Genomic DNA, 14,698 nt, shown 5'->3' with positions numbered 1-14,698 from the left:
GCTCCTGGAGGACGCGGAGAGCGGCTCGGAAGCGCCTTCCCCCGGCCCCCGGCGCACCCCACCCCGCCGTGCACCCCCGGCTCCGCGGGCGAGCGAGCCCCGTCCGGGCTCTCTAGGGCGGCTGTGACCGTAGGATTCATCGGGTTGGTGATTGTGGCCATCATTGTCATCACTCTCCCTGTCGCCTCAGTATGGTTGGAAAATTATGCCAAAAGCATCCAAATTCGGGACTTGCCTCGACCTGGCGGGGGTGACTGGAGGCGGCGGAGGCAAGAGCCAAGCGTCGGAGGCGAGCGCCGTCTCTCAAGTCAGAACCCCGCAGCATTTTCGCTCTGTCTGGCCCCTTGAAAACAAACCCGCTACCAGCCCATATATTTCCTGGTAATCGAAAATACTCACCAGACCCAGCCTACTACGGTTATTAAGCAAATTATGCCAGCAGACGGGAGTATCGTTTGCAAGCTAAGGCACGGGATATATACTTTTTTTTAAAGAGGCAACAGCCAGACGCGTTTGCAGCCTCGCGATTTGGCTCGCCCAGAGAGGTTCTCCTAGGGTTATGTGTTACGGTCCAATCCCGGGAAGCCAACTGGAGAGGGAAGTCATGAAGCGCCCGGGCTGCTGCCTATGTGACTCTTCCCCTCGAAGCAAGGTTGCTGAGGAAGATCCTGATAAACAATGGCTCAGCACCGGCGACCGATTGTTCTCCATACTGTATACCCGATAGCCACCAAAAAAGAAGAAGAAGAAAAAAAAAAAAAAAAAAAAAAAAAAAAGGGAAAAGAGGAAAAAAGAAAAAAAAGGGAAGGAAAAAAAAATTCAAACAAGAACACAAAGCCAAACAAACAAACAAACAAAAATACAAAGGAGCCCATTGAGGCTGAGTCGGGAAGGAGAAACTAGTTTTGGAGGAAGTGCTATTCCTAGGAAAAATTCAAGACCCTCTGCTTCAGACTCCTGCCTGGGTGCAACTTCTTATGCGGGGGCCTGACGGTGTCAAAACTTTGAAGATTAATGGATTACTTTGTTAATGACTCAAGGCGTCAGATTGAGGTGCTTAAATGATTTGTGAGGTGCAAAGCGTTTTCCTGACAGTCCCAAACAATGAGAGAAGAGTGTGCGGGTGGATGCGAGGAAGGCAGCAGGCTGCAGGACAAGCAGCCACACACACACGCACACACACACACACACACACACACACACACACACACACACACACACACTCTCGCAGCCTCTCTCGCAAACATATCCACGCACACGCACCCTCCTCCCCACCCCCGATCATTTCAGATTAGGACGCCAAGGGGATAGATACTCGAGATATCATTTCCCCTTTTAAAAAAAAATGTAAATAAAGCCTTTCTGGCCCCCAATGAGGCGTTCCTTCCCGACTTTTTTGGATCAATCAAACAGACAGTGGCTTCTTTTGATTAAAGCCCAAATTGTCATTGGGCAGAGGCAATCATGTGACAGCCAATTCGGTCCAATTTCAACCTTGTCTCCATGAATTCAATAGTTTAATAGTAGCACGGTCCCCATACGGCTGTAATCAGTGATTTAGAAAAAAAACACCCCACCAGCGATCTTCTATGCTATATTTTTTTTCTCCTCTCTCTCCTTTTTCCTGGGCCTTCCCCTCCCCCCGAGGCCCCTGAATCCGAGGGAACTTTTTCTCCGCGGGGGCTGCCAGTTGAAGGCCATGAATTTCGCATTTGAGCGAGAGATCGGTTTTATCAATAGCCAGCCATCGCTTGCTGAGTGCCTGACATCTTTTCCCCCTGTCGGTGATACATTTCAAAGTTCATCAATCAAGAACTCGACGCTTTCACACTCGACACTGATTCCTCCTCCTTTCGAGCAGACCATCCCCAGCCTGAACCCCGGCAGCCACCCTCGCCACAGCGGCGGCGGTCGCCCCAAGGCGAGCCCCCGCGGCCGCAGCGGCAGCCCGGGCCCCGCCGGCGCCCCGCCGCCCCCGGAGTACCCCTGGATGAAAGAGAAAAAGGCGTCCAAGCGATCCGCGCTGCCGCCCGCCTCGGCCTCCGCCTCAGCCGCTGGACCTGCCTGCCTCAGCCACAAAGGTCAGTCCAAAGACGAGCCGCCGGCCCCGCCGGGCCGCTATTTTGGCTCCCCGCATCCCCCCGGCTTGGCGGGAGGACGAGGCGGAGGGCGGGCGGGCGGGAAGGACGGAGCTGGCGGGGCTCGGTGGAAACCCAAACTTTCCCCAAACTTGCCTAATGCGGGATGATTTATTTGAGTTGGAGCTGACCTCTCTTGTCTCGCCGTCCTAGAGTTAGGATATTTGACAGTAATGAAGAGTGATAGATTGCTCCCGCTCAGCTAAGCAGCTGATGCATTAATTATAAATTGCGGTATGGCTAATATAAAGTTTGCTCTGGTGTGGGGAGGTTGGGGAGCTGGAGGCAGCGATTTGGCGGAGGTGGCCGAGGGGCACGCAGCACCGGGCGCTCAGCAGTGCAACACAATGGGTTTACTGCATCCAAAGGCGGCCATTTTGTTGCAGTTGCTATTTTATGCTATATGGACATATAGATATAGACACATACATGCAGAGAGAGCACTCCCCCCCACCCCCCCGGGATGCGATGAGCTGGGGTGCTGAAATTCAATCCGTGCATTTATCTGTTTTGTATGTGTGCCCGTGTGCCTCTGCTTTCGTCGTTCGGGCGGGGATGCTTTGGGGTGCGTGTGGTGGTGGTGTTTTTCTTTTTTTTTTTTTTCTTTCTTTTTTAACAGACCCCCTTGAAATCCCCGATAGCGGTAGCGGTGGATCTAGGCGCCTGAGGACGGCTTACACCAACACCCAGCTTTTGGAGCTAGAGAAAGAATTTCATTTCAACAAGTATCTCTGTAGACCAAGGAGGGTTGAGATTGCAGCCTTGCTGGATCTGACTGAGAGACAAGTCAAAGTCTGGTTCCAGAACAGGAGGATGAAGCACAAGAGACAGACCCAGTGCAAGGAGAATCAAAACAGCGAGGGGAAATTTAAGAACCTAGAGGACCCCGAAAAAGCGGTGGACGAGGAAGAAGAGGAGGAGGAGGAGAAATCCCTCTTCGAGCAAGCCCTCAGCAACGTCTCCGGCGCTCTCCTGGAGCGGGAAGGCTACGCTTTCCAGCAGAATGCCCTCTCCCAGCAGCAGGCGCAGAATGCGCACAATGGCGAATCCCAAACTTTCCCCGTTTCGCCTTTAACGAGCAATGAGAAAAATCTGAAACATTTTCAACATCAGTCACCCACTGTTCAAAACTGCCTCTCAACAATGGCCCAGAACTGCGCAGCTGGCCTGAACAATGACAGTCCTGAGGCCCTAGATGTCCCTTCTTTACAGGACTTTAACGTTTTCTCCACAGATTCCTGCCTACAGCTTTCAGATGCAGTTTCCCCCAGTTTGCCAGGATCTCTGGACAGTCCCGTAGATATCTCTGCTGACAGTTTTGACTTTTTTACAGACACACTCACCACAATTGACTTGCAGCATCTGAATTACTAAGAAATTAAAGAAGTCCTCTCCAAGGGTCCTGCTTTCTCCTCCTTATTCTTCTTAATTTTTTTCCCCAGTGAATTAATTTTATGTTTCCCCTCCCTTTCCCTCCTCACTATTTTCTGTTTGATACTTCCCTCTGGTATGCCATTTTGCCGTTTCCTATGAAGTTTTAGTTGTGTTCAATTTTAACCTAGTCACATTCTAGGTCCTTCTATGAAAGCAATATATGAGGTCTGTAAGAAAGTGATCATATAGGAATGTATCTTCACTTTCTTTTTATTTTTGTATTACATTAGGATGCGTTGTCATAAGTATTTTTGGTAGAATAAATTCTTGTTTGCTACAAGGAGCTTTCTCTTTTTTCTTTCCCTTTCTCCTCTCTTTTTCTCTGCTTTCGAGATGGATAACATGACGGGTATCTCTCCCCATCCCTTCCGCTATTAATTTACTAATAATCAAAATCCAACGTTCTGACAATGAGCTCTTCCCTTTTGGCGATTTAGGACACTCGTTAGAGAGGAAAAAAATCGTTCATTTTCTTTATTATCAGGATTCTCATAAGGGAAGGAAAAACGAACTAAAGAAATTAAATCCGTTCACAGGTTTGATGGAGATTTGTTCCTTTTAATGTATAAATGTGGCATCTTATCTCTGAGGATACAAAGCTTGGAAATCCTGAGCTGTAACAAAAGCATGAACGAGGACTTTCCCTGTTACAGGCAGAACGTAACAGAGACTCAGTAGGATAAGCATCTCCTGCAGAAAGCAGCCTGTTACATGAACGAAAGGTGCTTTAAAAAATATTAAAATAATCCTGTTTTTCTAGAAAGTAGTGCTTAGCAGCCAGAAAGATATTTCAGAAAACGTATCTTAAAAATATCAGAGCTCACAAAGAATGTGGTTGGTTACTTCTCACGTGCTGGGTAATCCAAGAAATCAGCCCTAGAAGGAGAGAAAATAGAGAAGTTAGTGCCTGTGAAATCAAAAGGGTGGCAGAAACGCAGGGGGAAGAAAAAAATATTTAGGGAGGAACCGGCCTCTCCCCTCCATCCTTCTCGGGGGCGGTGCGGGGGCAGACCCGAAGATACTTTTCTGTGTAAGCCTCCTTGAGAGGTGAAAGACTGATAACGAAAAGGGGAAACTCTGGCTTTAAAGTTACAATTTCCTCGGGCTCCCCGCTCTTCTGCTGGAGGCGGCATAGACGGGCTTTCAGAAACCTCCACCAAACTGCCTGCCAGCCGGCGTGGCCGAACCCCAAAGCGCAGGGTGAGCCCCCCTTAGTCCTTCGGGCCAAAAGGGAGCAACAGATGCCGGCGGGGCTCTGCTCCGGGGGCCGGGGGAGCCCGGGCGGGGACGGTCCCGGCTCCAGCGTGAGTGAGTGCGAGTGCGATGCAATGGTTGCATTGCACAGGCGAGAGGGGCTTGGGCGGGGGGCTCCGAGCGGGCTCTGCTGTCCGTCCATGCGAGCAGCGCTGTCTCCCAGCCCTGAAACACGCTGCGGAGCTGGGATGCGTGGGTTATAGCTGGAAGGGCTGAACGCAGTTCTTCCGAAAGTCATAAATCAAACTCTTTCTATGAATGAGAATGTCATCAAAGAGATCAATTGCAGGAACACATTCACAAATAAAAATCCTCTTACGTATTTGCCGAGGCTGGGGATCCCCGTCTAAAACCATTAAGTGAGAAGGCGTTTAGTCATAATTCACTTTTATTGCTCCTTTAAAACAACAGCTTGGCTGAGCTGCGGGCGCGGTGAAACCTCGGCCTCGGTTCTCCTCCTTGCCTCTGCTCCAGCCATGTCCCCGCGGAAAGCGAGCAGCCTCCCCGGCATTTTCACTCCTCTGCCACTGGGTTAAATTGGACCGCAACATTCATGTAAGGGTTGGGGTTTCTTTTGTGCCCAGATTTCCGGATGCTGACTACGCTTAAAGAAAACCAAAGCAAAACGAACTCAAAAAAACCCCGAACAATAAAACAAAACCCCAAAAACCTCCTGAACAAAAACCAGAAACATCAAACAAAAAGAAAATAAAAACAAAAAGAAAAAGGAAACCTTCTACAAGGTTTAAACTTCTCACAAACTCAATTTAAATAAATGGGGGAATTCAGCAAGCAGGAGCCGCCTCCGAGGCTCCGGGTGAACTCTGGGGCACAGCGGGGGCACACTCCCACGGAAAAGCCTGAAGAGCCGGGATCGCCCCCTCAGCCCCAGTTCCGTGGCAGGAAACGCGGAGCGGAGCCGCAGAGGGGCCGGGACGGCCTGAGGGCAGGGGGAAGGGGCAGGAGCTCCCCCTCGCCCGGCCGCGCAGGAGGGAGGGTGTGGTGTGTGTTCCTCCTCTGCTCCGACCCTTCTCATGGGCTTGCCCCCATGCTTAGTGCGGGCAGCAAAACCCGAGAGCCCCGCCAGAGAGACAATGCAACAAGAGACAATGGCACCAAAAAGGCAGAGAAAAAAGGAATTCACGATGCTGGAGACTGTAAGAAAAGTGATTCATCGGAATTTACGGGTAAAAGGGAGCTACTTGTAGTAATTTTTTTTTTCTTGGCTGAAGGAAAAAGCACTGAGAAGATGTCAGCCCTTTTATTAGTAAGCAGACTTAATAGCTGTCTCTTTTCTCTGCTTTATGCGGTATTTATCACAACTGGTTTACAAGAATGAAATAAATGTGTTTACAGCTATAACCATAACCAAAATTGGCGCAGTATAATATCATAAACGCCTCTGGAGTGTTGTTGCTCTTGTCCTCCACTCCGCCCCCCTGCAGTTTGAGAAACTGAACCTTTCCAGAGGGCCCTTAACCATCCCTGCCTCTGTAGTAAATCAGAGCAAATAGACGCACTGAGGGCAGCGGGATGACGCGGTGGAGAGAGGCGCCCCTCGGTTTGGGCTGGCAGCGGGGCGGCCGTGCGGATGCCGCGGGATGAGGGCGACCCAGCAGCGGTGGGAGGGAGAGCTCTGCACCCAGTGTTGTTGTGTGGGAGGGAGGAGCCTGAGGGTGTGTGTGTGGGTGTGTGCGTGTGTATTCGTGAGCGGGGAGTGGTGGCGGGCTGGAAAAGCCTTTTGGATTTCAAAACAAGCAAGGATCGAGCGTGAGAACAGAGGGACGTAAGAGTCGGCACCTGCAGAAATAGAGGGGGTAGCCCCTCCTGGGACTAGTGTCAGTGAACATGATTTCCATCCATCTTTCTCCGAGGCTGACGCTTCGCAGAACTTCTTTTGAAGACTTTTGGTGCCGTCTTTTCTGCCTGCAGACGGCTGGGTGCGCTGGGGCAGACGGATGCCCGGCCTTTACCTCCCCTTTCCCTTTCCGCATACGTAAACCGCATGTGAGGTCGTAACCCACATCTCACCGCCATCCCTCCTTCTCTGGCCACGGGCCCATTTTTTGACCCCCGTCCCCACCGTGTTGGGGAAGGGTGGGCTGGAGTCGATGCTCAACGCGGGTCCCGAGGGTCTGGGGCTGCCACTGGCCATCTGCCACCTCTCCCTACCGCCGACCCGGGTGATGGAGCGCAGGCACAAAGGGGCCGGGATGGCGGGCCCTGCGCCTCCCTCCGCTTCTCTGCCCCTGTCCCGGGTCGCCTCCTCGGCCTGCGACCCGCTACACCCCGGACAGCCGGGCCCCCACCCTGTCCCAGGGCGGACGGGCGGCAGCGGCGCTGCGGGAGCGCAGCAGATGGGCTGCGAAGCCCCCGGGCCGCCGTCCAATCATTCGTCCTCCTGCCCCCGGCTCCTCCTTCCCTACCCCAACCCTAGGCTGGCGAGGGTGAGCCCGGCGGAGGTGCGGGGGGAGCAGGGATGAAGGCCAGAGAGTGGCCGGTGAGCCTGGGAGAGCACAATGGCCGTCAGTCCCAAAAGCGCCTCATTTCCATGCTAATGTCCGCGGCCGCCTGGTGATGCGGCTGGACAAGCCCCTTTAACTCTTGGCGTGGCGTCGCGTCGGGGCTGCGGCGGGGCTGGACCAGCGAGACCCCCGGCACCGGCACTGTCACCGTCTCCACCTCCACCCGCATCCCATCCACATCCGTATCCTCGGTCCCATGCCTATTCTCTACCTTATCCTTACCTTCATTCCTGTCCTTATCTCAATTTCCATCCCCGTAGAAATCCCCAAACGCATCCACGGTCTCATTCTTCCCATTCTCCCCGTTCCCATTCCCGTTCCAAGGGCTGATGCTCTCAGCACTGTCTCTGCCTCTCTCCGCCCCATCCCTCGCTCCGTGCCGTGGATCCAGTCGCGTCCCCCTGCCTCCCCCACCCCCGCCGCTGCCCTGGCCGGGGTTTGGCGGGCAGCAGAGGTGCCCGGTGCAAGCTTGGCAGCGCCGACAGCAGGGTGATGCTGGGGCACCCTGGCAGCAGCACTCACCCTGCAGGGACGGCCGGTGGCTCCGCGGGCCGGGCGCAGCCTCCAGGTCTCTCCTGCCTTCATCTCTCAGCTGGCGGACGAGACCCAGGGGGCTGTCGCGGCGGGGGTGCGTGTGTACGGCCCGGCCCGGCCCGCCCCCACCCCCCGGGGGCGCCGCCACCGCCTCCCTGCCTGCCCCGCGGTGCCGGCGGCCGGAGCGCTCGGCGTTTAAATGCCCCGGACGCGGCGCTGTCTCAGCGGCAGGAGCCGGGGAAGCCCCGCGGGCGCCGCAGCCATTGGCTGCCGCCCCCCACGTGCCTGCCCGCCGCCGGCGCCTTCGTGTCATTTTCCTGCCGGCCCCATGGAGGAAGTGGGAAAGTTGGCGCGGCCCCGCCGGACGCTGAAGACCCGGTGGCGGCGTGACAGAGGGACGCGGCGAGGATGAGCTCCTTCCTCGAGTACCCCGTCCTCGGCGGCGAGGCGGGGGGCTGCGCCGCCCGCGCCTACCACCCCGAGCACGGGATTACAACTTTCCAGCCCTGCGCCGTCAGCGCCGGCAGCTGCAGCGGAGAGGACCGCTTCCTGGCGGGCCGCGGGGTGCCCATCAGCCCCCACCGCCACCACCACCACGGCCCGGCCCAGCCCGCCGCCTACCAGCACCACGGCGGGCTGGGGGTGTCCTACGCGCACCCCGGCTGCGGCCCGACCTACGGCGCGCAGGGCTTCGGAGCGGCGTACGGCCCCTACCCCCTGGGGCAGGACGCGGAGCTGGGCGGCGGCTTCCCTCCCTGCGCCCCCGCCGTGTACTCGGGGAGCATCTCCTCCTCCTCCGCCGCCGCGCAGCACCCGCTCCCGCACCAGGGCTACGCGGGGGCCTCCGCTCAGTACGTGCCTCCCCCTTACGGGCAGGAGCAGCAGAGCCTGCCCCTGGGCACCTACAACCATGCCCTGTCTCCCCTCCACGCTGGCCACCGGGAAAACGCCCGCTCCCCCTCCACCGAGACCTCGCCGCCGGCGCAGACCTTCGACTGGATGAAAGTGAAGAGAAACCCACCCAAAACAGGTCAGTGGCCGGCGGGAGGGCCGGGGCGGGGGCCGCTCCTCTCTCTCTCCGCCGAGGGTGCGGGGAAAGAGGCGCGGGATCCCGCGGGGCTCTGGGCAGGTGGGTCGGCCCGCACCTCTGGGAGCAGTCGCGGCTGCCTGCCCGCGAAGCTGAAAGCCAGCGCCGCTTATTCCTCACTTATTCCTGACTCCCCCTTCTCCTCCTCTCCCGTGGTCATATTTCTGGTAATTCATAAACCACTTATCAAGTTTGCTCTGACACTAGAGGCTGACTCCGGTTTAGCACCTCGCACTCCATCACTCACCCTGCCGGGGTTTCCCTCTTATCCTAAGAAGTTCTCGCTCGCTATCGCTTAGCCGGTGTGGACATATTGATTACATCGCCTATAAATCATTTGCGCTCACTTACTTACCGCTGCATGTCCCCTCGCAGGCAAGGCTGGCGAGTACGGCTTCGTGGGGCAGCCCAACACCGTCAGAACTAACTTCACCACCAAGCAGCTCACCGAGCTGGAGAAGGAGTTTCATTTCAACAAATACCTGACCAGGGCCAGGCGGGTGGAGATCGCCGCCTCCCTCCAGCTCAACGAGACGCAGGTGAAGATCTGGTTCCAGAACCGGCGGATGAAGCAAAAGAAACGGGAGAAAGAAGGGCTGCTGCCCATCTCCCCCGCCACCCCCACGGGCTGCGAGGAGAAGGCGGAGGACTCGTCGGAGAAGTCCTGCTCCTCGCCCTGCAGCGCCTCGCCCGCCTCCTCCGCCTCGGACACGCTCGCTGCCTCCAACTGAGACCGGCCGGCCCCGACGGCCGGCGCGGCACACGCGTCCCTCCGCCGCCGCTCTGCCGGTCCCTCGGTCGCTCGCTATCCCCGAGAGGTCCCGGCGAGCAGCCGCTCCCTCCCCCGCTACCTGCGCCGCCGTCCGGCCCGGGGGTGCCGGCTCCGCCGGGTCCCGGCGCCTCGGTGCCAGGGGAATTTGCTTCCCGGCCCTCCTTCCTTTTCTGACGGTGGAGCTGCGTTGGCATACGCGTAAGGGTCTCCCTCCTCCACTGCGAGGACGCTCCGCCGAGTTTCCCTGATTGAAAGACAGGTTATTTAGGGTACATAACCTCACAAAGAGATGCACTATTGCAAGTGTTTACACGACTTATAGGACTTTCATCCCCTTAATTTAATGTATTCTTTGTTCGTGTCAATGAGTTTGTTGCTTGTAAATACTTTGTCCGAGAGATTTATCTTTTTACAGATTTTTCTAGAATGATGTTTCGATTATCAGGTTAAGCAGGGTGAGAGCATTCGCCAAACTGGATCCATTTTTATATTGGTAAAGTAGACGACCGTATCAAGTAAACGTCTTAAGCTCAAGCAGATACCTCAAAAAAGTAGCGCTATTTCTTTAAATGTGACAAACAAGGCTTCAATTGCACTAGGTTTTTTAAACCTTGCCCGGTGTGCTTGCTCCCTCTCCTTTTCCCCCTGCCCCGAAAGCTGTGCTGGATTACGTGCAGCTGAAGGGTACAACCATCCAAAGACCGCGCCCCTTCCTATTTTCATATTAACCTTCCTTTAGACTCGATGTCTTTTCAAACTACTCGTGAATGTGACAAATGGCCAAATGAATGTATAATTTCTGTGGTTGGTGTCCAGACCTTTGCATGACGCACCGTGCTTTGCTGTACTGCGGGTACACTGAGTTCTATCAGTTGTCGTGTGTGAGCAAAATGTCCTCCTGATTTTTCTGTACAATCATGAAAGGCTCTGTGATTCCACCGGTGGTGGAATCCAGGGCAGGATTTACGGGTCCTTATAATGTCTGTAATAAATATATTCCACTTTCAGGTAGCCCTCGTCTGCCTACCTCTGCGTGACGTCAGCGCTGAGTCACAGGCTGGGCTCAGCACTTTCCTTTCCCTTATTTTCTTCTACTGGGGTCTTTCCAATGGGGAAAGGGAGTAGGAGTCTCACAACCCCTCCTATGTTGTTTTGTCAGAGTCAGAGCTCTGGCTGCCCAATCTGACTTCCTACACCAAACTTCTTCCTCTCCTAGGCTCAAATAATATTATTTTTAGACAATATAAGGCCTTTCTCTCCATTCTCTGTAACTGGGAGGAATTTATGATCCCAATCTAATTCTGCAGCACAAACAGGAGAACTTCCTGGGTCAAGTGCTAACCTTTTCACCTCGGGATGGATGCTGACACTTAAATAAACAGAGCACCCTTCAAAAGCAGAAACTCTCTTCAGCCAGTCTTTCCTCACACTGCAGGCCCCTCTCCAAGGACCGCGCATTTAATTAGCCTGGGCACTAAGCTTGTCCTGCTTCCCTCTCCCACCCCAAGCTGCTTGATGGGGTGCCAAAGTGGGAGATGGCTTCCAGGTTGTTTTTGGTGCTAACCCCAGCCCATTCCACCTCCCCTTCTCCTCTTGCTCCGTGCCCGACCCCCCGGCCCCCCAGTGTACAACAGAAAGCTCTTGCAGGTAAATATAATAACTGTTCCAAGAGATGTCAAGTGAACAGCAGGTGGGGAAGGGAGAGGAGCCTCTGTGGGGAGAACCTGGGTGGCAGGACACAGCAGAGGCATGCTCAGCTGCACGGGGGAATGTCTCAAGTCACCGATGCCTCTTGAATTACAAGGCAAACACGCCTAACATCTCCTTCACCCGGCCCAGCTGCGGGAAGCGCTACCGGGCTTCTCCTGGGGCTGCTCTGCCCACGCAGGCTTCGCTTTGCGGGGTCCGCAGAGAGCCAAGGAAATTTTCTTCACTTCGGTGTCAAAAGAGACAAGCCCTGATTTGCAAGGCGCGGCGGCCATATCAAGAGCCGAGCTATCTGCAAGGGAGCGGGGCTGTCTCCAAAGGCTCCCGCCGATGCCTCTATTTCTTTCATTTCCCCGCCTGCCATATACTTTACCTTTTGTTTATTAGTGTAAAGCCACAAAGCAAAACAGATGGCCTTCTTCCAGAGTCTTGGATGTGTTAAAGTGGCATTAACATGCCAATGAGGGCATTTCAATATCGAAATCTGGATCTAAACATTGCTGGAATCCGGATCTACAACTCGATTCCACCGGTGTTGACTTAATGTGTTAGAAAGAGTGGCCATAAATTACACCCTAAATACGAGAGACAAGACGCTTGTCAGTGCGTCAATCTGAGATTTGTGATTTGCGGGCAAAGAATCCCATCTCCTTCCAAGCCTAAACCATATATATATATATATATATATATATATATATATATATATATATATATATATATATATATATATATCACTCCCCTGCCCACTCCGCAGTCATAATATATTTCAAGTAAAGACTCTTCAAACCTCCCGATCCGGTCTCATTTTGTTAGCGTCAATACTATTTCGATATAATCAACCTTCGGGTGGTTCAGGGGTGTGGTGAAGAAAAATTAAAATCTCTAGTTTATAGTTTCTACCACAAAAATATCGCTAACCACTCCCCTCCCCCCCGACAAAGCGCTTTAAACGAAGGCATTAATTTATCCTTCAGGTTGTAAGGATTTTTTTTTACACATTTTAAAATGAAAAAAAAAATTCTCTCTAGAATCTCAGGGTGAAAAATGAAGAAAAAACCCGCATCTCATCAAAATCCGTCAACACAAATCGCATTCAAATGTCAAACGGAGTTTAGTATCTTCCTATCATACTTAAGGCCATTTTTGCTGTTCACCTTTAAAGTTTACTTTTGGAGGCTATTGAGATGCTTTGGTGTTTTCCTCTGGGGCAATCAGATTGAAACCGATCAATATTTACTCAGTCTGAAAGGGCTGTTGAAAAGGCAGCTAACAACAAACTGCTTAGCTGCTCTCCCCTCTTTAATCTCAGGTTCACCGAAAGTTCAAGCAGAAATGAATTCGGTGATGGGTCACTTTAGAATAAATCCCAGTAGTTAATCTCACAGCCTTGATAAAGGCAACAATTACAGAGTCATCCCTCTCCCTCTCTCCCTCTCTCCCTCTCTCTCTCTGTCTCCCCAGCAGCGGCAACTTTCCTCTCACTTTTGCCCAGAATATTTTTACTAAATGTTATCAGCTTTCCGTTGTTTTGCGGAGACAGCAAAAACTCGGCATCTTCCCCGCGCTGCATCCGACGCTCAGGCGGGTGTCCCCGGCGAGAGGTACCGGAGTGAGGGGAAAATAAAAGCATCTAGTAAAGCACCCGGCATTTTCAAGCGGGGGTCCGGGGACAAAGGGAGGGGTGCTTGGGGCTTTCTCCTCAGCAGTGATGAGGAAAGGCATGGCTGGAGAGGCACCTGGCAGCTGGAGGCGCTGGTGGAGCCGTGCTCCCCTCTCCGTCCTGCACGGGAAAAGAGTAGAAATCTGGGCAAAACGCGATGGACATTGCCCATCTAATTGCTGGGACTCTGCAAAGGCCAAAGTTCACATAATCACTGCATAAATGCATGCTTAAAAGGGATTTATTAGTAACTCTCTAATGGCAGCTCACGTTTGGGCCATACACTCGAGCTGCTTTTTACCGGCAAGCTGCTTCTCCGGAGCGATGCCGCCTCCCACCCAGGAGCTGCCCGGGGACCGTGGCACGGACGGCGATGAGCTCCCGGCCAGGCCCGGGGATGCTCCGAGCAAGGAGAGCCCGGGCGGCAGCGCCGCGCTGGGGACGGCCCCGGGGACACTGAGACTGCTGCCGCCCGCAGCACCACAGGGCCCTGCGCCCGGCGGGAACACCGGGATGACTCCTTCATTGAAGGGGGAAAGAGTAGTTCAGGAATGGCTTTTGCGTCAGCTTAGGAGCAAGATCTCTTATGTGTTTTTCTTTAGAAATTAGCTCTGTGAGATCACAGTAAATTTGTAACCACAAGAAAGCATTACATAAAAAATGAAATTAATACTATATGAATTAACAGATATGTAATGTATTTTGAGAATCTTTCTTTCTTTCTTTCTTTCTTTCTTTCTTTCTTTCTTTCTTTCTTTCTTTCTTTCTTTCTTTCTTTCTTTCTTTCTTTCTTTCTTTCTTTCCCTTCCTTCCTCCCTTCCTCCCTCCCTCCCTTCCTTCCTTCCTTCCTTCCTTCCTTCCTTCCTTCCTTCCTTCCTTCCTTCCTTCCTTCCTTCCTTCCTTCCTTCCTTCCTTCCTTCCTTCCTTCCTTCCTTCCTTCCTTCCTTCCTTCCTTCCTTCCTTCCTTCCTTCCTTCCTTCCTTCCTTCCTTCCTTCCTTCCTTCCTTCCTTCCTTCCTTCCTTCCTTCCTTCCTTCCTTCCTTCCTTCCTTCCTTCCTTCCTTCCTTCCTTCCTTCCTTCCTTCCTTCCTTCCTTCCTTCCTTTTTTTCTTTTGCTCTGCCTTGAAAAAGTGAAAACTTTTTCTTTCTTCCTCTTTCTCTTTCCCTTTTGCCTTTCTCCTTTTCCAAGACAAACATTCCTTTTCTCCCTTAGGCACACTACTTGGCCAACTCTCATCGTTAACATTATTCTTTTATGGTTGATGTGTCATAAAATATTACAGGTCACAGTTTCTCCTGTTTCAAGCTTGGAAAGACTAATGAAATCAATGGGAACTCTAGGGAAAAAAAGTCTTCTCTTGTGCCTAGGCATTTGGGAGCAAACTGTGTTGATTTTGATCATGCAGGAGTCCTCTTTGCCATGTAACTTCGAAAGGATTACACATTTCACTAGTACGAGCAGGAATGGATCCAGAGAATGCTCCCGTGCTGCTTTTTATAGGGAAGTGACACTGTGTAAGCCTTTGTTCCACACGGAGAATGTTTCAGCTATTACTTTTACTGTTATTTTGGCCTTCCAATATATTTT

The 14,698-nt window shown here is 53.0% G+C and overlaps 2 protein-coding genes and 1 long non-coding RNA gene across 3 annotated transcripts; 2 read left to right on the top strand and 1 right to left on the bottom strand.

The window, feature by feature from the left end:
- The first annotated feature begins 816 nt into the window (after positions 1-816).
- Positions 817-3,852, top strand: HOXA2 (homeobox A2). Its single transcript, XM_063153480.1, has 2 exons — positions 817-2,081; positions 2,758-3,852. The coding sequence occupies exons 1-2, from the start codon at positions 1,700-1,702 to the stop codon at positions 3,510-3,512; spliced, it is 1,137 nt and encodes a 378-aa protein (XP_063009550.1). The 5' UTR covers positions 817-1,699; the 3' UTR covers positions 3,513-3,852.
- A 257-nt stretch (positions 3,853-4,109) lies between these two features.
- On the bottom strand, positions 4,110-7,089 carry LOC134416778 (uncharacterized). Its single transcript, XR_010027389.1, has 2 exons — positions 5,146-7,089; positions 4,110-4,448 (listed from the first exon to the last, which is right to left on the bottom strand). It is a non-coding gene; the product is annotated as an uncharacterized LOC134416778 (long non-coding RNA).
- Positions 7,090-8,260: 1,171 nt separating this feature from the next.
- Positions 8,261-9,703, top strand: HOXA1 (homeobox A1). The gene is made up of 2 exons (XM_063153484.1): positions 8,261-8,915; positions 9,348-9,703. Exons 1-2 carry the CDS (start codon positions 8,294-8,296, stop codon positions 9,701-9,703), a joined length of 978 nt encoding a protein of 325 aa, XP_063009554.1. The 5' UTR covers positions 8,261-8,293.
- Positions 9,704-14,698: the final 4,995 nt, after the last annotated feature.

The sequence above is a fragment of the Melospiza melodia genome, chromosome 1 (genome assembly GCF_035770615.1).
Source record: "Melospiza melodia melodia isolate bMelMel2 chromosome 1, bMelMel2.pri, whole genome shotgun sequence".
NCBI classification, from domain to species: domain Eukaryota; kingdom Metazoa; phylum Chordata; class Aves; order Passeriformes; family Passerellidae; genus Melospiza; species Melospiza melodia.
Note: the sequence above shows the minus strand (reverse complement) of the source record. Positions and strands in the feature narration are given on the sequence as shown.

Bases quoted from the DNA above. Each gene is read 5' to 3' on its own strand.
- HOXA2 (XM_063153480.1), top strand. From the start codon at position 1,700: ATGAATTTCGCATTTGAGCGAGAGATCGGTTTTATCAATAGCCAGCCA. The intron at 2,082-2,757 runs GTCAGTCCAAAG...CTTTTTTAACAG, and splicing joins TGCCTGCCTCAGCCACAAAG to ACCCCCTTGAAATCCCCGAT.
- HOXA1 (XM_063153484.1), top strand. From the start codon at position 8,294: ATGAGCTCCTTCCTCGAGTACCCCGTCCTCGGCGGCGAGGCGGGGGGC. The intron at 8,916-9,347 runs GTCAGTGGCCGG...GTCCCCTCGCAG, and splicing joins GAGAAACCCACCCAAAACAG to GCAAGGCTGGCGAGTACGGC.